Source organism: Suricata suricatta, chromosome 17 (assembly GCF_006229205.1).
Source record: "Suricata suricatta isolate VVHF042 chromosome 17, meerkat_22Aug2017_6uvM2_HiC, whole genome shotgun sequence".
In the NCBI taxonomy this organism is placed as follows: domain Eukaryota; kingdom Metazoa; phylum Chordata; class Mammalia; order Carnivora; family Herpestidae; genus Suricata; species Suricata suricatta.
This window is the reverse complement of record NC_043716.1, coordinates 42720914-42744202: the sequence shown is the minus strand read 5'-3', so window position 1 is coordinate 42744202 and position 23289 is coordinate 42720914. Positions and strand designations below refer to the sequence as shown.

General features: G+C 36.3%; 1 protein-coding gene across 1 annotated transcript in view; it reads right to left on the bottom strand.

The window, feature by feature from the left end:
* Nucleotides 1–21836, bottom strand: part of LOC115281647 — a 30043-nt gene extending 8207 nt beyond the window's left edge. Inside the window, exons 1-7 of the mRNA XM_029927066.1 lie at nucleotides 21767–21836; nucleotides 20761–20865; nucleotides 20029–20082; nucleotides 19479–19583; nucleotides 8478–8531; nucleotides 7855–7959; nucleotides 1171–1275 (exon numbers count right to left, since the gene is read on the bottom strand). Of these exons, the coding sequence (XP_029782926.1) occupies nucleotides 1171–1275; nucleotides 7855–7959; nucleotides 8478–8531; nucleotides 19479–19583; nucleotides 20029–20082; nucleotides 20761–20865; nucleotides 21767–21836 (598 nt within the window). The remainder of the gene's footprint in view (nucleotides 1–1170; nucleotides 1276–7854; nucleotides 7960–8477; nucleotides 8532–19478; nucleotides 19584–20028; nucleotides 20083–20760; nucleotides 20866–21766) is intronic.
* Between the last annotated feature and the right edge of the window lie 1453 nt (nucleotides 21837–23289).

The following is a 23289-nucleotide window of genomic DNA, read 5'->3' as shown; positions in this document are numbered from 1 at the left end:
ACATGAAGTGGCCCTCTTTTTTTTTTTTAATATGTTATTTTAAAGTAATCTCTACACCCAGTGTGCCACTTGAACTCACAACCCTGAGATCACGAGTTGCATGGTCTGCTGACTGAGCCAGCCAGGTGTCCCTGAGGTGGTTGCCTTCTTGTTTGCTTCTCCTTTCAGGCTCAGTTTTCACATTTTATGGTCTTTCATGCACTTTGTTTTTCAAAATTTCACTGACCCCTCTTATCTGCTATAATGTTATCTTCTCTAAGTCTTTGTGGAAATATTTGTTTTAAAATTAAAAGAAAATGTTAATTTCCTTTACATCTTTTTATATCTTAGAAAGTGGTAAAGATGAATGCAAATATTAAAAAAAGATTGCCGTGTTTAGCCAGAAGCCCAAAATATGTAGCTCTGTCTTATCTACTCAACTAGATTATGAACTTTTTAAGTGCAAAGACTGTTTTATTTTGAGCAGTAAGATTCTGGCACATATCTTCATAGTTCCTGAATCCAGAAAAATGCCTTAAATATAGAAATCATTTAATAAACATAACTGAAGTTTTGAAATAGAAAATCTAATAACTGATATCTTTATATTTTAAGTATTGATTTTTTTCATATGTTCGTAGCCACTATTTGGTTATCTTCACTACCATCATCATAGATAGGCATTGTTATTATCATATTTCACAGACAGATTAGACATGAATTATTGATCAGATTGAGTCAAGTTCATAAAGTATTTGTCCACATAATGTGAATGTGCACTGTGGATGAAATTGTACATGGTTCCCCAAACTTGCCATGGTCAGGTATGCCTCTTTGCCTTTTTCCATGCTTTTACTATTAGTTCTTGGTACCTCCTACCATCAAACCTTTTAGGCCTGTTTGAAGCAATAACCACTCTGTGAAGTCTTAGACACTCCAGGCATAGCTGGTCAATATATCCTTTGTAGTTTCATCGCAGTATAGATATTTATTAATATTACAGCACACATCACAGTGTATAGCATTTGTTTTTGTTTTGTATGTGCTGTCTGTCTACACTGAGGGCTTTTAAGACTGGGCTGTGCCTCATTCATTTTTGTAACCCTTTATTGTATTATATCTCATACCTTATGGCAACCAATTAACCTTTAGCAGGTGGATGAATACCTCATTGGTAAATTAAACACTCACCATCAATTGGCAAACTTTTCATCAACACATTGTTCTCCTTCAGTCTGAGTCTTAACCCAATGTTTTTCAGAATATTTTCCAGGTCTTCATAGTTAATTTCTTCCCCTTAAAAAAGAAAATAATGGTAGAAGTTCAAGTTTCAAGCTTTAAATCATCATCATCATCATCATCATATCCACTACTTGTGTGTAGCATCATCCTCAAATATAGGATAAAGAGTAATAGAAACATTAAGTGTTGTCTAGTTACATAAAATTAGAAGGGAGATCAGAAATACAAGTTCTTTCTGGTAAAATGTTAGGAACAAGGAACTAATACAGCATGCAGAAAGTTGGTATTTTAACAGCTCACTAAATTTACTTGTGTAAATAATTCTGCCAGCACCATGTACAATTTGTTATATTGTTTTATATTTGCCTGAATTATAAGCTTGTTCGTAAGGTCATATTACTGGTATGTGCAATTAGCCTTGGAGTTTGTAATTAGAACAGTAGAAAATAAAATTATATTATTGAAACTCCAAAGAAGATAGTTCGTTGTTACTTAGGTATTATACTGTGGCCTTTTGAATAAGATGTAGATAACAACTGATTATAATAATAACACCTAGTTTATAAAGTTGTTTCTTTAATTATGTCTACATTACCAATTAGAAGAGATATAATGACAGGATTGATATGTCATGGATAGGATAACAGAAAATACTTTAAAATGGATAAAGATTTGGTATAGATACACAATAGAATATTACCCAGTCATCAAAAGGAATGAAATCATGCCATTTGCAATGACATGCATGGAGCTAGGATGTATCATGCTAAGCGAATTTAGTTAGAGGAAGAAAAATACTATATGATTTCACTCATATATGGAATTTTAAGAAACAACAGATGAACATGTGGGAAGGGGGAAAAAGAGAAGAGAAGGAAACAAACCACAGGAGACTTAAAAATTAGATAACTAAGGGTTGACGGAGGAGGTGGATGGGAGATGGGCTAGATGGTGATGGGTACTGAGGGCACTTGGTGATGAGCACTGGGTGTTGTATACAAGTGATGAGTCACTGAATTCTACTCTTGAAACCAGTATTGTACTGTGTGCTGACTAAAATTTAAATAAAAAACATAATTGGGATGAAGTGGCCAAGTGGTTAAGGCAATGGATTGCTAAATAAAAGAAGAATTATTTTAATATAGAAAAAAATAACTTCTTGTTATATTATTAAGAGATTTTTTTTTGAAGTAGGCTCCACCCCCAGTGTGAGGCTTGAACTTACAACCCTGATATCAAGAGTTAGATCCTTTACCGACTAAGCCAGCCAGGTGCCCCAAGAGATTATTTTTATTATGCTTTATCATTATTTCTTCTCACTCACCTAGAAGTTTATGTACTTCATTCAGAACTTTATCCAGTTTAACTCTCCTCTCATCTACAAGACAAGACAAAATTTAGGTATAAGTTCTGCTATGGACTGAAGTGTGTCCCCTTGAATTCCTAGTTTAAAGCCCTGACCTCTGATTTGACTAGAGCTAAGGTCTTTAGGAGGTAATTAAAGTTATGAGGTCATAAGGGTGAGAACCAACTCTGATAGGACTGTGGCCTTGTAGGAAGAGGAAGATACCTCTTCCTCTTTGTGTCTCTCCATTTCTCCCCCTTATCTCTCTCCCTGTCTCTCTCCCTCTTTCCTATCTCCCTGCCACATGAAGACGCAGTGAGAAGACAGCCTCTGCAAGCATGGAAGAGAATCCCCATCAAAAACTGCATCTGCTGGGGCACCTGGGTGGCTCAGTTGGTTAAGCAGCCGACTTCGGCTCAGGTCATGATCTCGTAGTTTGTGAGTTCGAGCCCCATTTTGAGCTCTGTGCTGACAGCTCAGAGCCTGGAGCCTCCTCCTGATTCTGTGCCCACCCCCTCCCTTTCTGCCCCTCCCTTTCTCATGCTCTGTCTCTCTCTCTCAAAAATAAATAAATGTTAAAAAAAAAACAACAACGGAATCAGCTGGTACCTTGATCTTGGATTTTCCTGCATCTAAAACTGTGAGAAAATACATTTCTGCTGTGTAAGTCACACAGACTATGATATTTTGTTATGCAGCCTGAGCAGACTAATTCAAGTCCCCATTACATAAAATTCTTAAACTGCAGAGTGAAGTATAAGGATTTAGCAGTTGCCTAAAGTTTTTTTCTAATTAAATATTTTATTTTCACACCGTAAAGCATAGGTTGAAAAAAGAACAAAAATCTAAATAAGATAGAGACATCTATTCTACTCATTCTACTTTATCTTTTTGTGTTCCTCACTCAACAGAATGGAAGAAGAGAAATCTTTTCATTTTTTGTTTTTTTGGTATCTGCTTTATTGAGGTGTAATTAACAAGTAAAATTGTGATATGTTGAAGGTGTACATCATGGGGATCTGATACATGTCCACAGGAAAGGAATCCCCCAGCTAAATGAACACACCGATCACTGCTTGTATTGGTCTTTTTGTGTGTGAGAGAACATTTACATTCTACTCTCTTAGCAAACTGCAGTTATATAATCTTGTCTTCCATTATGTCCTCTGTCCTTATCATCTTAGAGCTGGGAGTTTGTGCCCTGTTGCCATTTTGTCAATCATCATTTTCTGGCTGGTTCATTAATTCCTTTGGGACTTTCTTCTCTTGATTTCTTCCTTTATAATTTGATTATTTTCTGTATTGGCATGCTTAGATTCCTTTATCTTTCTCTTTTGTGTATTGACTGCAGGTTTTTGCTTTGTGGTTACCAGGAAGTTTACATAAAACATATTTATAGTATTTTATTTTAAGCTTATGAGAACTTAACTAAAAATGCATACCAACGGTATACATTTTTATTCTCCCCCCCTTTTATGTTTTTGTTATCACAACTTACATCCTTTACCTTGTGTATCCATTAACAAATTGTTAACTAAAAATATAATTATAGTTATTTTTAGTACTTTTGTTTTTTAATGTCCATACGTTTAGTAAGTGACATACCCCATTACATTGGAATATTATGAAATGAACTACTTTTACTTTTGCCAGTGAGATTTGTATTTTCATATGTTTTCCTGTTACCAATTAAGCACCCTCTTATTTCAGTTTGAAGAAGCTTCTTTAACATTTCTTGCAAGGCTCCTCTAGTGGTGATGGACTCCTTCAGCTTGTGCTTGTCTGGAGAACTATCTCCCTTTCAGTTCTGAAAGACAGCTTTGCCAAGTACAGCATCCTTGGTTGGCAAGCTTTTTTCTTGCCATTTATAGAGAGGCATATATAATGTCACTCCTCTTTGGCCTGCAAAGTTTCTCCTGAAAGATCTGCTGATAGTCTTTTTTTTTTTTTTTTAATTTATTTTTGAGAGACAGAGAGAGAGACAGCACAAGCAGGGGAGGTTAGAGAGAGAGGGAGATACAGATCTTAAGCAGGCTCCAGGCTCTGAGTTAAGTCAGCACGGAGCTCAGCACAGGGCTCAAACCCACAAACTGTGAGATCATGGCCTGAGCCAAAACCAGATGTTCAAACAACTGAGCCAACCAGGTGCCCCAAGATCTGCGGATAGTCTTATGGGGTTTTCCGTGTATATAACAAATTGTTTTTTTCTTTCCATATTTAAGATTTCCTTCTTGCTTTTAACAATTTAATATATAATGCATCTTAGTGTGGCTAGCTTTGATTTATCTTATTTGGAACTACCTGAGCTTCCTAAATCTTCATGTCTGCTTCTTTTCTCAGGTTGGGGAAGTTTTCAGGCATTATTTCTTCGAATAAGCTTTGTGTCCTGTTCTCTCTATCTTCCTTTGGGGATCCCTATAATGAGAATATTGGTCCACTTCTTGATGTGCCATATATCCCTTAAGCTATTTTCACTCTTTTTCTTATAACTCTTTTGTTTGGGCAAATTCCACCACGCTGTATTTGAGTTTGCTGATTGTTTTTTCCATTTGATTGAGTCTGATGTTGAACCCCTCTACTGAATTTTTCAGTTATTTTATTCTTCAGCTTTCTGATTTCTCTTTGGTACTTTCTTATGTTTTCTATCTCTTTGCTGAAATTCTCATTTTGTTCTCTTGACATCAAGGAGCATCTTTATGATCATTATTTTTGAACTCTTTATCAGGTAAATCACTTATCTTCATTTCATTGAGGTCTGGTTCTGGACTTTTATCTTGTCCTTTTGTTTGGAATGCATTCCTTTGCTTCTTCATTTTCCTGGACTCTGTTGGTTTCTGTACATTATATAAAAGAGCTAACTCTTGTAGTCTTTTAAATTTTAGTTTTAAATTAGATAGTTAATAGTGTTAAGGTGTACAGGTGTAAGTTAAGGTGTAAGTTTCAGGTGTACAGTATAGTGATTCAGTATTTCTATATATCACCCCGTGCTCATCACAACAAGTGCACACCTTGATCTTCCCTTACTACCCTCCCCTCTGGTGACCATCAGTTTGTTCTCCATAATTAAGAGTCTGTTTCTTGCTTTGTCTCTCTCTTTTATTTTTTCCCTTTGCTTATTTGTTTTGTTTCTTAAATTCCATATGAGTGAAATCATATGCTATTTGTTTTGCTGTAACATTTTACTTAGCATTATAGTCTCTAGCTCCATCCATGTTGTTGCAAATGGCAAGATTTCATTCTTTTTATGGCTGAATAATATTCCATTATATAATGGAATATATAAAAAACACATTTTCTTTATTCATCAATCAATGTCTTGATAGAGTGGTCTCATATAGGAGAAAAACCTTATTTGTTCATCTTAGTGTGAGTTCCTGATTGTCTCTCAAACCTTTGTGGTTATCTAAGCTGTCATCTTTGTTTTCAGGGGCTACCAGTAATTGAGGGTGTTCCAAGACTTGTCAGTATCCCCAAATGGACGATCTCAGTCAGCACCTTGATGCAGGCTGATTTTTTCATTTCTCAACTCATCAAATATTTGCCAAATGCCTACTTATATGCCAGGCTCTATTTTCAGTGCTGGAAATACAAAGCAAACAACATGAAGTCTCTGCTTCTGTGGCAGCAATTACTGATGTCAAAGCAACTACTGGGTTACAAACAATTTCAGATTGAACAAAAGAGCATTGAATTAAAACAGAAATTTACTTAAAGTGCTCTTACTATCTCTCTGTTCCTTAGAGGTTTTTTTTTGGTTTATTATTGTACCTTTGTTTCTTTGGTTATATTTTTAAAACTCAGTTCTTGGTAACCTGTTTTGCAGAGCAGAGGCAATAATATTTATTTTGAGATTTTAGCTAGACTACCCTCCAGATAATTTAGGGAGGGGCCATATTCCAATTCCAATAGGAGTTTGATAATCTTGTTTGGCTCATATGTTACACACAGAATTGTGAAAAAGGATTAGTATTAGAAAAGAAATAGGAGACTACTTTTTTGACAAACATTATGACAACGTTTGATTTCAAGCACGATCAGATCATATTAGACAAACTCAGGTAAACCAACACTTCCTAGGATGTTTAGCAAACTATTAGTCAATCCACAGAATCATTTCAAGATGCTAATGATGTTAAGATGATCAAGATGCTACCAGTTACACAGAGAGCTTTGATCAAAGGCTATTGCTAAAAGTCATGCCAAAAGGCTTAATCTCAGATAAATATACTAATATATATTTTTTCTATATCATAAAGGTTAGGTATTTCAAAAAAAATAACTGTAGTAGGGGTTGCTTATTTAAAATTAAGATTCATAGGCTCCACCTAAGACTTATTTGATCATAGTCTTAAGGGGGCAGGTAATTTCTGTGTAAAGTTTGATACCTATGAATTAATTTTAATATGATTGTTAGATATAAGCTATATATATTTTACAATAGTATAAATAACATTTAACATTTTCTAGCACTCTTCCCCATTTCTTTTTGTTGCTGTCTAAATTCCTTTATGATTTTCTTTCCCTATCACTCAAATATACTTTTTTGTTTTGCTTTATTTCTTTTCACTTTTATTGTGAAATATTTGCTTTATTGTTTTCATTTTATTTTTTAAAATGTTTATTTATTTATTTTGGGGGGAGAAGAACAGAGAGAGAGGAAGAGAGAGAATCTTAAGCAGACTCTGCACTGTCAGTACAGAGCCCAACATGGGGCTTGATCTCACAAACCACATGATCATGACCTGAGCCAAAATCAGTTAAGCCGGATGCTTAACTGACTGAGCCACCCAGGTGCCCCTGTTTTGTTTCGTTTTATTTTATTTATTTTTTAACATTTATTCACTTTTGAGAGACAGAGTGTGAGTGGGGCAGGGGCAGAGAGAGAAGGGGACACAGGGTCTGAAGCAGGTTTCAGGCTCTGAGCTGTCAACACAGAGCCTGACATGGGGCTTAAACCCACAAACCACGAGATCATGACCTGAACTGAAGTCGGTCACTCAAATGACTGAGCCACCCAGATGCCCTGATATTTTAACTTGTTTACTTGATCCCAACACTGACTGTCATCTCATTTTGGTATTCTCTGGCATAGGAGTGCTGCAAGCAGCAATATAAGCAATTATTGATATTTTATTTAAGATTAATATAGAGACAATATATTTCCATTCTTTAGGATTGGGTCTCTATAAAGTTCTGACTTTTTCCATGAAATTAGTCAGTATGTTTGAGATATTCCTACAGAAAAACAGAAATTTCCTTACAGGGCACTGTGTACTTGAAATGCTCACCATCAATTGGCAGGCGATTGCACAGTTCCTCAATTTCTTCCTCTTCAAGTGGGAATCCCATATTTTCAAGAGCATCATCTATTTTATTGACATTAACTTTTCCTCCTAAGGAAAGAAAGAGATAAGAACAAAATAAATTTGTATTAATGCCAAAGAGGGAAAAATGCTTGGTCATATAAATCAAGAAACACAAATAAAAAGTAAAAAGCAATGTTACCATCAAGTTCTTGGACTGATCAAAAGAATTAGCTAAGGATTAAGAAGAGAAAATTCTCCTTGTCAATTTTCCAGAAAACACTATCATTGCAATTTTTAAGATGAGTTTACCCAGAAGAAAGAGAAGAGGAGGCAAGACTGATGAGTTATAGCAAAGAGACAACCAATATACAAAGTTCTTACTGTTAGGTCAGACTTGAAATTTGCTATAGTGACAAAATAGTGTAGGTTATTTTCCCAAATATTTGATTATGTACAACTAAGAATGCCAGATCATTAAAAAAATAGAGTAAAAAAATAGGGTAACACAATTATTAATCTAAGCATTGAGAAATAAGAGAGATTTTAGAAAAGTAAATGCAAAAGTTTGAGGATGTTTTCTCTTTCTCAGCATGCTTCCCACTCACCTCTGTATGTCTTCACTCCATCCATCAACCTATTTTTATACACCTTATTGTTATCTGTAAGATAAGGGTCAAATTTGGTTGACTAAGAAGTAGAAACCGAGAAATACAGTACTGGTTAGTTATTTGTACATTTTTACAAGCTATTACTAGTTTTAATCCAAAGAGGAAGGAAGCAAAGAAATGACTAGGATTCTCAAGGGAACTATTTATTTTCTGCTTCTGATGTACTCTTGGTAGAACTCTAACATGTTAAAACAGATTTTTTTCTTTTATGTTTTGCTAAAGTGTCCCTCCTTTCCCTTCTACAACTGTTTTACCACTTTTGCCCTATCTTTAGCTTTAGACTTGTTAAAGATGCTGGTTCCAACATTTAAAAATGTTTATCTGTAACAGCAGTACCCCAAAGAGAACACTACTCCCAAATTAAGATTTAAGTGGTAAGGACAGAATATTTTATGTGAGAAGTATCTCTTTCTATACTTATTTTTCTCCTAATTTTTAAACCCTGACCCTGATTTATAATTGACATACAGCATTGTGAAGTTTAGGGCATACAACATAATGATTTGATATATTTATACTGTAAGATGATTGCCATTGTATCATTAGCTAATACCTCTATCACATCAAAAAATTATTTCTTTTTGTGATGGGTAAAATTAAGATCTGGCTACTTAGCAACTTTAATGTTTATAATACAGTTTTGTTTTCTATAATCACCATACTGTACCCTAGATCTCCAGTACTCATTTATGTACTAGTTATAAGTATGTATCCTTAAACAACATCTCTCTATTCTTCCATCATTCCCCCTACCTCCCAGTCCCTGGTCACCACCATTCCCCTGTCTGTTTTTGGAGGTTTTTTTTTTAGGTTTTACATATATGAGATACAATCAGTATTTGCCTTTCTCTGCTTCACCTATCTCATGTAGCATAATGTCCTCGAGGTCTACCCATTTGTTGCAAATGGCAAGATTTTTTTTCTTTTCTCGTGGCTGAATAGTATTCCATTGTATATAACACACTACATCTTTATTTATTCACTCATTGATAGACACTTAAGTTGTCTCCATATCTTGGCTGCTATAAATAATGCTGCAATAAACATGGGAGGGCATACATCTCTTTGATAGCCTGTTTTCATTGCTTTTGAATATATATCCAGAAGTGGGATTGTATATTGTATTGTAATTTTATTTTTAAATTTTTTGAGGAACCCCCATACTTTTCTCCATAGTGGCCAAACCAGTTTACAATCCCGTCAACAGTATACAAAGGTTCCCTTTTTTCCACATCCTCACCAACACTTGTTATCTCTTGTCTTCCTGATGACAGCCATTTTTACAGGTGTGAGGTGGTATCTCACTGTGATTGTGATTTGCACTTCCTTGATGATGAATGATGTTGAGCACCTTTTCATGTACCTGTTGGCCATCTGTATGTCTTCTTTGGAAAATGTCTATTTAAATACTCTGCCTTAAAAACATTTTTTAATGTTTCTTTGAGAGAGAGAGAGAAAGAGAGAGAGAGAGAGAAAAGAGAAGAGAAGAGAAGAGGAGGGGAGGGGAGGGGAGGGGAGGGGAGGGGAAGGAAATGGAGGGGAGAGGTGGGGCAGAGAGAGAGAGGTAGACAGAATCTAAAGCAGGCTCCAGGCTATGAGGTGTCAGCACAGAGCCTGACATGGGTCTTGAACCCATGAACTGCGAGATCATCACCTGAGCTGAAGTAGGACATTTAACCGAGCACCCCTAAATACTCTGCCTTTAAAAAGTTTGATTGTTTTTTGTTATTGAGTTGTGTGAGTTCCTTATATTTTGAATATTAACTTTTTATCCTATACATGGCTTGCAAATGTTTTTTTTTTCCATTCTGTAGGTTACATTTTCATTTTGTTGTTTCTTTTGCAGTGCAGAAGTGTTATGTAGTCCTACTCATTAAATTTTTGTTGTTTTTGCTTTTGGTGTCATATTGAAAATATCATCGCTAGGACCAATGTCAAAGACTTTTTTCTCTATGTGTTCTTCTAGGAATTTTACCAAATTGGGTCTTCAGCATCAGGCTCTGTGCTGACAGCAAAGAGCCTGAGGCCTGCTTTGAATTCTGTGTGTGTGTGTCTCTGCCCCTCCCTACTCATGCTCTCTTTCTCAAAATAAATAAACATTAAACATTTTTTGAAAAAAGAAAAAAAATTGGGTCTTATGTTTAAGTCTTTGATCCAAGTTTTAGTCTTTTGCATGTATTTCTCCAGTTTTCCCAACATCTTTTGTTGAAAAGATAATCCTTTACTCATTCCATGTTCTGGGTTCCCTTATCAAATATTAATTGACTGTATATATGGGAGTTTCGTTCTGGGCTCTCTATTCTATTCCATTTGTATATGTGTCTATTTTTATGTCAGTACCATACTGTTTTAGTTAGCATAACTTTGTAATCTGGAAGTGAGATGCCTCAGATTTTGTTCTTTCTCATGATTGCTTTGGCCATTCAGGATTTTTTTGTGGTTCCACACAATATTTAGGATTGTATTTTCTATTTCTGTGAAACATACCATGGAATTTTTATAAGCATTGCACTGAATCTAGAGACAGCTTTGAGGAGCATGGGAATTTTAACATTAACTCTTTCAATCTATGAACATAGGATGTCCTTCCAATTGTTTACGCCTCTTTGATTTCTTTCATCAAGGTCTTATAGAATTCATTCTACAAAACTTTCACTTCCTTGGTTATTTTTACTTTTAGGTATTTTATTGTTTGTGATGCTACTGTGAATGGGATAGGTTTTAATTAATTCATTCATTCATTATTTTTTTAAAAGTAAACTCTATGCCTTACATGGGGCTTGAACTCAAGATTCTGAGATCAAGAGTCACGTGCTCTACTGGCCAAGCCAGCCAGGCGCTCCTGGGGTAAGTTTATTATTATTTTTTTTCAGATGTTTCACTGTTAGTGTTTAGAAATGCAACTGATTTGTGTATATTGATTTTATATTCTGCAGCTTTACTGAATTAATTGATTATACCCAATAGTTTTTTTAGTTGAGCCTTTGAGATCTTCAATGTATAAAATCATATCATTTGCAATTAGTGACAATTTTACTTCTTCCTTCCTGATTTGTATGTCCTTTCTTTCTTTGTCATGCCTGACTGCTTTAGCTAGTGTGTACAGGATTATGTTGAACAAGAGTGTTGAGAATGAACACCCTTGTCTTGTTCCTAATCTCAAAGGAAAAGCTTTCCGTTTTCTACCTTTAAGTATAATTGCTGTGGGTTTGTTGCCCGTGGCCTTTATTATGCTGAGGTATATTCCTCTTATACCAAATCTGTTGAGGTTTTTATCATGAAAGGATTTTGTGTTTGGTCAGATGCTTCTTCTGCATCTTAATTAAGATGATCATATGGTTTTATCTTTCAGTCTATTAGTGTATCGCATGTATTAATTTGCATATATTGAGCCATATTTGCATTCCAGGGATAAATTCCACTTGGTTATGGTGTATAATCCTTTTAGTAAGTTCTTAAATTTAGCATGTTAATGTATTGCTGAGGATTTTGTTCATCAGGGATATGGGTATAGAGTTTTCATTTTTGTAGCAGGATGATGCCGGCCTTGTAGAATGATTTTGGAAACATTCCTTCCTCTTCAACCTTTTTGGCAGAGTTTGAGTTGTGGCATTAATTCTTTAACATTTTTTTAAACTTTTTTTTTTTTTTTTTAAAGAAACAAGCAGGAGAGGGGCAGGGGAGGGAAAGAGAATCTCAAGCAGGCTCCATGCTCAGTGCAGAGCCTGACATAGGGCTCCATCTCATGACCTGAGCTGAAATCAAGAGTTTGCCACTTAACCAACTGAACTACCCAAGCACCCCAAGAAGGAGTGGCGTTAATTCTTTAAACTTTTAGTAGTATTTGCCAGTGAAACCATCTTGACCTTAAGTTTTCTGGGTTGGGAAATTTTTCATTGCTGAATCAATCTCTTTACTCATTATTAGTCTGTTCAATTTTCCATTCTTCTTGATTCGGTCTTCATAGATTGTTTTTGGTAATTATCTATTTCTGTTATCTAATTTGTTCCTAGTAGTTTATTATGATTTCATATATTTCTATAGTGTCAGTTGTAATTTCTTTTCTTTCATTTCTGATTTTTTTTGTTTGTCTTCTTTTCTTAAAGCTCACTAAAAGTTTGTCAATTTTGTTTGTTAAAAAAATCAGCTCTTAGTTTTACTTACCATTTTTGTTGTTTTTTCATCTCTATTTCATTTTTAATTTTTTTTAATGTTTTTTTTTTTTTTGAGAGAGAGAAAGAGACAGAGCTTGAGCAGGGAAAGGGCAGAGAGAGAGAGGGAGACACAGAATCCGAAGCAGACTCCAGGCTCTGAGCTAGCTGTCGGCACAGAGCCTGACGCAGGACTCGAACCCACAAACCGCAAGATCATGATCTGAGCGAAAGTCAGACGCTGAACTGTAAGGATGCAGGTCTCTCATCTCTATTTCATTTATTTCCACTCTTATTTTTTTTTATTTCTTCCTTTCACTAATTCAAGCTTAACAGTTCTTCTTCTTCTTTTTCTTCTTCTTCTTCTTCTTCTTCTTCTTCTTCTTCTTCTTCTTCTTCTTTTTTCTAGTTCTTTTAGGTATAAAGTTAGGTTGCTTATATGTGATCTTTCTAATTTCCTGACATATTCGTTTATCACTCTAAACTTCTCTAACAGAACTACTTTTAAAGCATCCCATAGGTTTTGATATGCTGTATTTCCATTTTGATTTGTTTCAAGGTATTCTTTGATTTCCCTTTGATTTTTTAATTTTTTAAAATGTCTTTATTTTATTTTGAGAGACAGAGCAGAGAGTGAGTGGGGGGAGGGGCAGAGAGAGAAGGAGACAGAATATGAGCAGGCTCCAGGCTCAGAGCTGTCAGCACAGAGCCTGACGCGGGGCTTGAACCCATGGACTGTGAGATCATGACCTGAGCCGAAGTCGGATGCTTAACCGACTGAGCCACCTAGGCGCCCCTCCCTTTGATATCTTCAACTCATTGATTTGCCAAGAGTGTGTTGTTTAGTTTCCACATATTTGTAGATTTTCCACTTTCTTCATGTTGTTGACTTCTAGATTCATACCATTGTCTTTGGATAATACTTATTTCACTGTTGAAAACAGGGCATTCAAGCTCCCTACTATTATTGTACTGCTGTCTATTTTCCCTCTGTTAGCATTTACGTAGTATATTTGGATGCTATGATGGTGAGTTTGTATATATTTATGATTGTTATATCTTTTTGATGATTTTACCCGTTTATCATTATTAAATGACTTTCTTTGTCTCTTGTTACCAGTTTGGGTTTAAAGTCTAGTTTGTCTGATATAATCATAGCTGTCCCTATTTCTTTTGGCTTCCACTCACATTAAATGTCTTTTTTTCAATCTCTTTACTTTAAGCCTAGGTGTCTCCTTAAAGCTGAAGTGAGTTTCTTGTAGGCAGCATATAGTTAGATCTTATTTTTATTCATCCAATCACTTTTTAAAATTTTGACTTATTTTTTAAATTTACATCCAAGTTAGTTATCATACAGTACAACAATTATTTCAGGAGTAGATCCCTTAATGCCCCCTACCCATTTAGCCCATCCCCCCTCCCACAACCCTTCCAGTAACCCTGTTTGTTCTCCATATTTAAGAGTCTCTTATGTTTTGTCCCCCTCCCTGTTTTTTATGTGATTTTTGCTTCCCTTCCTTTATGTTCATCTGTTCTGTGTCTTAAAGTCCTCATATTAATGAAGTCATATGATATTTATCTTTCTCTGAGTAAGTTTGTTTACCATAATACCCTCTAGTTCTATCCATGTAGCTGCAAAGGCTACATGGTAAGATTTCATTCTTTTTGACTGCCAAGTAATACTCCACTGTGTGTGTGTGTGTGTGTGTGTGTGTGTGTGTGTGTGTGTATCCATTCATCCATTGATGGACATTTGGGCTCTTTCCATACTGTGGCTATTGTTGACAGTGCTGCTATAAACATTGGGGTGCCTGTGCCCCTTCGAAATAGCATACCCGTATCCTTTTATCCAATCACTTTTGATTGGTGAATTCAATCCATTTACATTTAGAGTAGTTATTGGTATGTAAGAACTTATTAATGCCATTTTATTCATTGCTGTTCTGTAGTTCTATTGTTTCTTTCCCCCTCCTGTTTCTGCCTACCTTTGTGAATTGGTGAGGTTTGGTGGTGTTATCTTCTGGTTCCCCTCTTTTTATCTTTTGTAAATTTAATCCAGGTTTTTGCTTTGTTGTGACACCATATGGTTTACATAAAATATAGATAAAGCACTCCACTTTAGGTTTATAGCAACTTACTTCAATCACCTACAATGGCTCTATCCTTATATTTCTCAGTTTTACAACACTGATGCCACAATTGACCTATTTTTAATATGTGTATTTGTTAATAATTTATAGTAGCTGTAGTTATTTTTACTACTCTTCTTTCAACCTTTATGCTATAGTTGAGTGATTGACACACCATTCTATTATAGAATTAGAGTTTTTTCTTTTTTAAGTCTAACTGTATATTTTTCACCTTTGCCAGTATGTTGCATACATGTGTATGTTTTCAGGTCACTGGATAGTGTCTTTTCATTTCAGCTTAAATAACTCCATTCAGCATTTCTTGGCCAGACAGGTCTGTTAGTGGTGAACTCCCTCAGCTTTTGTCTGGGAAAGCCTTTATCCCTCCTTCATATGTAAAGGATAACATTGCTGAATAAAGTATTCTTGGCTGACAAGTTTTCTCTTTCAGTACTTTAAATCTGTGATTAAACTCTGTGGAGTTTCTGCTGAGAAATCTGTTGATAGCATATAGTGGGTTTTCCCCCCCTAGGTTATATTTGTTTATTCCTGCTCTTTTCTGGATATTTTATCATTGATTTTTAAAAATTGAGATATAATTGATATAACATTATATTAATTTCAGTTTTACAACATAATAATTTGATATTTGTGTAGACTGTGAAGTGATTATCACAAAAAAGCTAGTTAATACTATTGGTTTTTTTTACAGTTCAATATAATGTGTCTTAGATAAAGTTTTTTTGCATTGAGGTAATAGTGTGATCTATTATTAGCTTGGTGGACTTGGATGTCCAAATCTTTCCCCAGGCTTGGGGGGTTCTCAACTATTATTTCTCTGTTCTCTGCTTCCTTTTCCCTTTTTTCCTCTGGGAACTGATTATTCTAATATTTGCCTTTTGATGGAATTCTGTAGATCACATAGGCTTTCTTCGCTCTTTTGAAATCTTTGCTTTTCCCTCTTGCACTCTTGATGGGAATATAAACTGGTGCAGCCATTCTGGAGGACAATATGGAGGTTCTGCAAAAAGTTAAAAATAGAACTACCCTATTATCCAGCAATTGCACTACTAGGTATTTACCTAAAGGATACAAAAATACAGTTTCAAGGAGCACCTGGGTGGTTCAGTTGGCTAAGTGTCCAACTTTGGCCCAGGTCATGATCTCATGGTTCATGAGTTTGAGCCTACATCAGACTCTCTGCTGTCAGCACAGAGCCGGCTTCAGATCCTCTGTCTCCCTCTCTCTCTGCCCCTTCCCTGTTCTCTCTCTCAAAAATAAACAAACATAAAAAAAAAACAGTTTTGAAGGGATACAAGCACCTTGATGTTTATAGCAGCATTATCAACTACAGCAAAACTATGGAAATAGCCCAATGTCCATCAATTGATAAGGATAAAGAAGATGTGGTATACATACAATGGAATATTACTCAGCCATCAAAAGAATGAAATCTTGTCATAGGAATGACACGGATGGAGCTAGAGTGTATTATGCTAAGCTAAATAAGTCGGTCAGAGAAAGATAAATACCATATGATTTTCACTCGTAGGTGGAATTTAACAGATGGAATTAACTCGTAGGTGGAATTTAACAAAGAGATGGACATATGGGAGGGGGAGAAAGAGAGGGAAACAAGCTGTAAGAAATGTTTAAAGAGAGAGAAGAAACTGAGGGTTGATGGAGGGAGGGAGGGGATGGACTCAATGGAGGATGGGCATTAAGCGGGGCACTCATTATCATGAGCACTTGGTGTGATATGTAAGTGATGAATGGCTAAATTCTACCTCTGAATCCAATATGAATCTCTATGCTAACTAGAATTTAAATTTTTCAAAAGGGAAAAAAAGAAAATATTTGTTGCTTTTATTTTATTTCAAAATTTCTATCCTCTAAGTAATTTATTCTTTCTTCCATTTTGTATGCCCTGCTACTGATGTTCTCTGTAGCACTCTTCATCTCATTCACTAAACTCTTCAGCTCCAGAATTACTGCTGGGTTCTTTTTCATAATTTCAATTTCTTTGGTAAAGAACTCATTTTGTCTTATATTTTATTCCTGAATTCATTGAATTTTCTTTTTATTAAAAATTAAAAAAATTTTTAAATGTTTTATTTATTTTTTGTGCAGAGAGAGACAGCATGAGAGGGAGAGGGGCAGAGAGAGAAGGAGACACAGAACTGGTAGCAGGCTCCAGGCTCTGAGCTGTTAGCACAGAGCTTGATGCGGGGCTCGAACCCATGAACGTGAGATCTGACCTGAGCTGAAGTCGGAGGCTTAGCTGACTGAGCCACCCAGGCACCCCTAAAAAAATTTTTTTTACATTTATTTATTTTTGACAGACACAGAGAGACAGAGCATGAACAGGGGAGGGGCAGAGAGAGAAAGAGACATAGAATCTGAAGCAGGCTCCAGGCTCTGAGCTAGCGGTCTGCATAGAGCCTGATGCGGGGCTCAAACCCACAAATAGTGAGATCATGACCTGATACTCAACCGACTGAGCCACCCAGGCGCCCCTCCCTTGAGTTTTCTTTCTGAGTTTTCTTGTAGCTCATTGACTTTCTTCAAATCAATTATCCTGAATTCTTTATCTGTTAGATCTAAATATGCATGTCTTTGAGCTCAGTTGCTGGAGAGTAATAATTTTCTTTTTATGATGCCATACTTCCTTGATTTTAAATATTCCCTGTAGTCATGTGTTGCTGCTTTTGCATTTGAAGGAGCAGACACCTCCTTAGTTCTTTGCCTGTTGTCTTCAGATGGGGTGTTATATTCTATGGTGTTGCTATTATGAGTTTTTCCTTTGTCTTTGTGAAGGTATGCTTCCTCCACTCTTCTTGTTCACTTTGTGGCCAAATTTAAATATTTCCCAGTATATTTTTTAAAATTTGAGTATAGTCAATATGTTACGTTAGTTTCAGTTTTAGTGATTCAACAACTCTCTATTTTATGCTATGTTCACTAAAAGCGTAGCTACCATCTGTCACTATGCAATACTATGACAATATCATTGACTACATTCCCTATGCTGTACCTTTTATTCCATGATGGGTTCATTTTATAGCTGGACATCTGTATCTCCTATTTGCATTTTGCCCAACTTCCACTCTCCCTACCCCTGCAGCAACCATCAGTTTGTCCCCTTATTTATGGGTCTGATTCTGCTTTATGTTTGTTTAATCTTTATTTTTTTAGATTCATATATGAATGAAATAATATGGTATTTGTCTTTCTCTGCCTATTTCACTTAGCATAATACCCTCTAGGCCCATTCATGTTGTTGCAGATGGAAAGATCTCATCCTTTTTTATGGCTGAGTAATATTCCATTGCCATAGCACCAAACTTCTTTATCCATTCACCTATCATTGGACACTTGGGCTGCTTCCATATCTTGGCAGTTGTAAATAACGCTGTAATAAACATAGAGGTGCACATATCTTTTCAAATTGGTGTTTTTGTTTTCTTTGAGTAAATACCCAGTAGTAGAATTATTGGATCACATGGTATTTCTGTTTTTAACTTTTTGAGAAACCTCCATACTGTATTCCGCAATGGCTGCACCAATTTACATCCCCACAAACAGTGAATGAAGGTTCCTTTTTTCCCACATCCTTGCCACTACTAGTTATTTCATGTCTTTTGTACCCTAGTCATTCTGAGCGGTGTAAGGTGATATCTCAGGGAAATGTAAATTAGGACCACAAAGAGATGTTACCCTATACTTGTTGGAATGGCTTTGCGGCCACATTTTAAGCTTTTATGTATTTCCTGGTCTTTAGAATTCACCAAGTTGGCTATCGAAAACTTGTTTTCCACCAGATGGCGCTCTAGCTCAAGTTTATGGTTTCTCCCTTGTCTCCCATGACGGCTTGTTTTCTGCGCATGCTTACTACTGGAGCTCGGTCTAGAAGATACAGTTGTCACAAATGCACAATGAGCTGGCAGCTGAACTAGGGGAGGTGTGGGTTTAGCCCTTGGGCACTGGGGCCGCCTGAGCACTATAGGGAGATCCCCGGGTGTGGTACTCCCAGAGGCTCATGGGTGGCCTTCCGGCTGAGCACAGTTTCTACACTGCCAGTTGAAATTCATGTCTGCTTCTTTCCCAGTCACAGAGTTCCGCCTTCGACCGCTGGGTGCTGGTGGAGAGAAATAAATGGGTCTTCCCTTGTTCCTCCTCTGCTACGGAAGCCAGGCACTCACTCACTGCTTTCCTTTCCCCTGTGGGAGAGGTCGCTGGGGCCGATACATCGCTCCTGTGCATGATTTCCTTGGCGCGAGTGGCGCCAGGGAGGTTTCTCTTACTGGCTCCACTGTGACCGAGCTCATATTTTTCTTTATTTCTTTTTCTCTGATGGTGGGTTGGAGTCTCCCTCCAGGAAGGCTAGACTTTCGCAGGTTCTCTCTCATGCCTGGGTCAGCACTCATCTGATTTTTGCCTGACAGCAGTGAGAGAGCGAGGTGTGCGCCATTTTGCTGGCTGTACGGCCCTGTGCGGAGGCTGCCTGTCTTTACCAGTTGCACTTACATGCCATGTTGCTGATGTCACCCTTTTAAATTTTTAAATAGGATTTTAAAGAGCTATACTCCTAGAATTTTATACAAAAACTCTGAATCCCAATATTCTCTGAAATCCACAGCAATGCCTGAAATGCTTACCATCCAATGGCAGTATGTTCAGTAGGTCCTGGCTTTCTGTGACTGTTAATTCAATACCTACATTTTCCAGGTAAAGTTGTGTGTCACTGGCATTAATTTTGCCACCTTTAAAAAGATGGGAAATGCGATATGTGAACATTTTCATGCACAGCAATTCAAATTTAAGAGAATTATAACAACACCGCAGCATCTCAACTTGCTAGAGATGTGACTTCAGAAGAACAAGGATACAGGGAGGCTTGTCTAACTGGTCACAAGAGGGGTTAAAAGGTAACATGTTTCCTTTAGGCCTTGCCAAAGAATGCCTTTATTAATACTCTAAAAAATGGAGACTAGCCAACTAGTCTGTAATAAAATACACTTCTTAACAAAATGATAATTTGAAAACCATAGGTAATAAAAAGTCCATCTACATTCTTAAAAACAAACATGCCATCAGTATATTAGTGAAATAAGGCTTGTGTATAGTTTCGGAATACTGGGATATATAATCAAAATACGGTATGTATATACAACAAAGGATCTTGATTTTTCATCTTTTCTCACTCACCAGAAAATAAATTTGCTGTATTCATAAAGGGTTTCAGTGAAATCCTTCCATTATCTGAAATACAAATCATAAATCATATATAAACAAAATATGTATTGCTGTTCGGAATAGGAGCCCTTTCTTCCATGACATTTTCTAAGCTGTCATTCCTTGCATAGAGGAAATTTGCTGATTTTTAATTTTTTTTTTAATATCCAGCAACCTTCTAGAATTCTAAAGAAGGTGTTTTAACATGCTAAATCAGGTCTTTAATTTTTTTCTGTTTGATCCTTTTCACTTAAAATACCTCTCTGGTGCCATATTACTGGGCTAAAGTCAGATTATCACTGAGCCTCTATTTCAACCCAACCTGACATTTGTATTTGTTCAATCAGAATATGATCACCTCTGGTTTGTACATTACTTGTCAGGCAATTCCAAACCTTTTTTTACCCCCTCATTTGGTTTTGTCAATCTCTGACCTTTTCTAACATCTATTTCAATAACTTCTTTTGTTTTCCTCTGAAGTGCTGTTGTGTTTTTCCTGGCTGACTGAAATCTACCAGCACCCTACCGATCCTCTCACAATATTGAGAATGATGATGAGAAGTCCTATTTCTTGTACTTGAGGATTATAACTCTACAAGTGCTTTTAACTTTCTAAGGGAAATTAAATAAGAATACTCAGATTTCATGAGAAGATGTCAAAGATTTTCCTGAAAGGAAGTGGTAAGTGGTAAATGAAATACTCACCATCAACTTTCAAGTGATTCCGTAGATCTTTGACTTCTTTATTTTCAAGGTTATAGTTCAAATCTTCCAGAATGGGTTCTAGTTTATTTTCTAAAATTCTCCCTCCTTAATAAAGAAAGAGGCAGAATAAAAATTGAAATTATGCCTAATATTAAAAGAGTTCTAGTTAAGTCTGTGCACCAAACCCCAATGGGGTTGGGAGAGAAAAACAAAGTTGCAATGCAGATGTTTAAGGAAAACCTAAAACTAAGGTGGAGGGGGACAGGGACAGGAAATGTGAAGAAAAGAACATCTGCCTTTCATATGCTGTAAGATACCCTGCTGAAATTTGTTATAGACATCTAAAGCAAGGAAAAGAAATGAAATTTCTTATTCATTCTTCATTATTATTCATAAGGGAGGAATAGGGGGCCCCTGGGTGGCTCAGGTGGTTAAGTGTCTGACTTCAGCTCAGGTCAAGATCTCAGTGTTTGTGAGTTCGAGCCCTGCATCAGGCTCTGTGCTGACTGCTCAGAGCCTGGAGCCTGCTTCAGATTCTGTGTCTCCCTCTCTCTCGGCCCCTCTCCCACTCGTGCTTTCTCTCTCTCTCTCTCTCAAAAATAAATAAACATAAAAAAATTAAAAAAAACATAATGGAGGAATATGTCAGAGACAATAGCCACAATTCTGGTTGCTGAGTTTCAAACCTGCTATTATAACAGTAAACTATTTCTGCCAACTTAGTGGTGACCTGAACTTGAATTATAAGTCATACAGGGGAATAAAAAGGTTAATAACAGAGTGGTTAGGAATATGGGTTCAAATCTTCTTCCTAAGTTCAAACTGTGTGACCTTAGGCAAGTGAGTTGGTTAACACCTCCCATTTGTAGAATAGTGTTAATTTAAGTATGTATCTCATAGGGGTTTTGTGATAATTAAGTGAGTTACTAGACAAAGTATTTAGGACAGTACCTGGCATTATAATCAAGAGAAATAAGCTATTGTTATCACTAAGCTTATCACTCACCTTGGAAAGTCTTTAATCCATCTAGCAACCGATTGCGGTAGACTTTGCCATCAGCTATAAGAGAAGTCATAATTGATAACTTAGAGAAAGCGATACAGCAACTCATAACAAGAGTACAGTCTATTTCATAAAGACAATAATGTTACAGGCTTTGCCTTACAGATTTATCTAGTTTCTTATCCACACATCCTTCTCTTCCGTAGCTTTAAGAAAAAGGAAAGGAAGGGGCACCTGGGTGGCTTGGCTAAAGTGTTCAACTTGGGCTCAAATCATGATTTTTTAAAAATTGTTTTTATACATTTATTTTTGAGAGGCAGAGAGAGACAGAGAACAAGTAGGGGAGGGGCAGAGAGAGAAGGAGACAGAATCTGAAGCAGGCCCCAGGCTCCGAGCTGTCAGCACGGGGTTTGAACTCACAAACTACAAGATCACAACCTGAGGTGAAGTCGGATGCGCTCAACTGACTGAGCTGCCCAGGTGCCCCTCAAATCATGATCCTGCAGTTCATGAGCTTGCGGCCTGCATCAGGCTCTCTCTGTCAGCGTGTAGGCTGCTTCAGATCTTGTACCCCCTTTTTTTCTCCCCCTTTCCCCTCTCAACAATAAAAAACATTTAAAAAAGTACATGTCTATTAAATAAAAAAGAATAAAAGGAGTAGAGGAAGGTTTTAAATGTATCCATTTTACCGTTCTGAAACTTTCCATCTCTTTGATTTGACACTTTTTAACCTGACTTCCTTTCTTCTCCCCCACCCCCTTCTTTCTCTTTATGCTTTAGGGTTGTTTCAAAGTTAATATACTAAATTAAAATTTATCAATTTAAAAATCTTAATTTCTTTATGAAGTCCTCAAGCTAAATCCCAATCGAGTAAGCTCCATCCTCTTTGGTAGCCTCTGTGAGGGCAAGGATTTTTGTCTTAAATCCCATAATTGAAGAAGTGCTCAATAAATGCATTGAATAGAAATATATATGTAATAAATGTTTAATGATTCCCCACCTACCCCAATAATATATACACTCAAACTACGTTCTCCTAAAGGCCAAATCAGTATCAGAAATGCTCACAAGTAAATGGCAGGGTTTCCAGCAGCCGCCAGCGCTCCTTAGGGGTGAGTTCTATCCCTATGTTTTTCAAAACGTCATTTACTTCATCAACATTAATCTTGGTTCCTTTGAAAAGATGAAAATTATGACTGACGAAAAATTTAAGGGTGATGAATGATTCTAAATTATGAATTTCATCTAAGTTTAATTGCAGAATCAAGAGCGGGGTTGGTCAAAACTGAGTCAAGACTCTAAAGGAATGTCAGAAACAGAACTAAATCTCCTAATTCTAGAGAGGAAAAAAACTCTTTTAATGCTCTAATAAAAATGAGATAAATCAACACTGAAATGGGAGTTGTATAGGAGACTAGAACCACTTATATAAAGGACTATATAAATAATTCTATAAAGATAGCATCTATATTACTATTATTTCCCTGTATAAGTTATTCAGAAAAAGATTTATACCAATGTTTTAT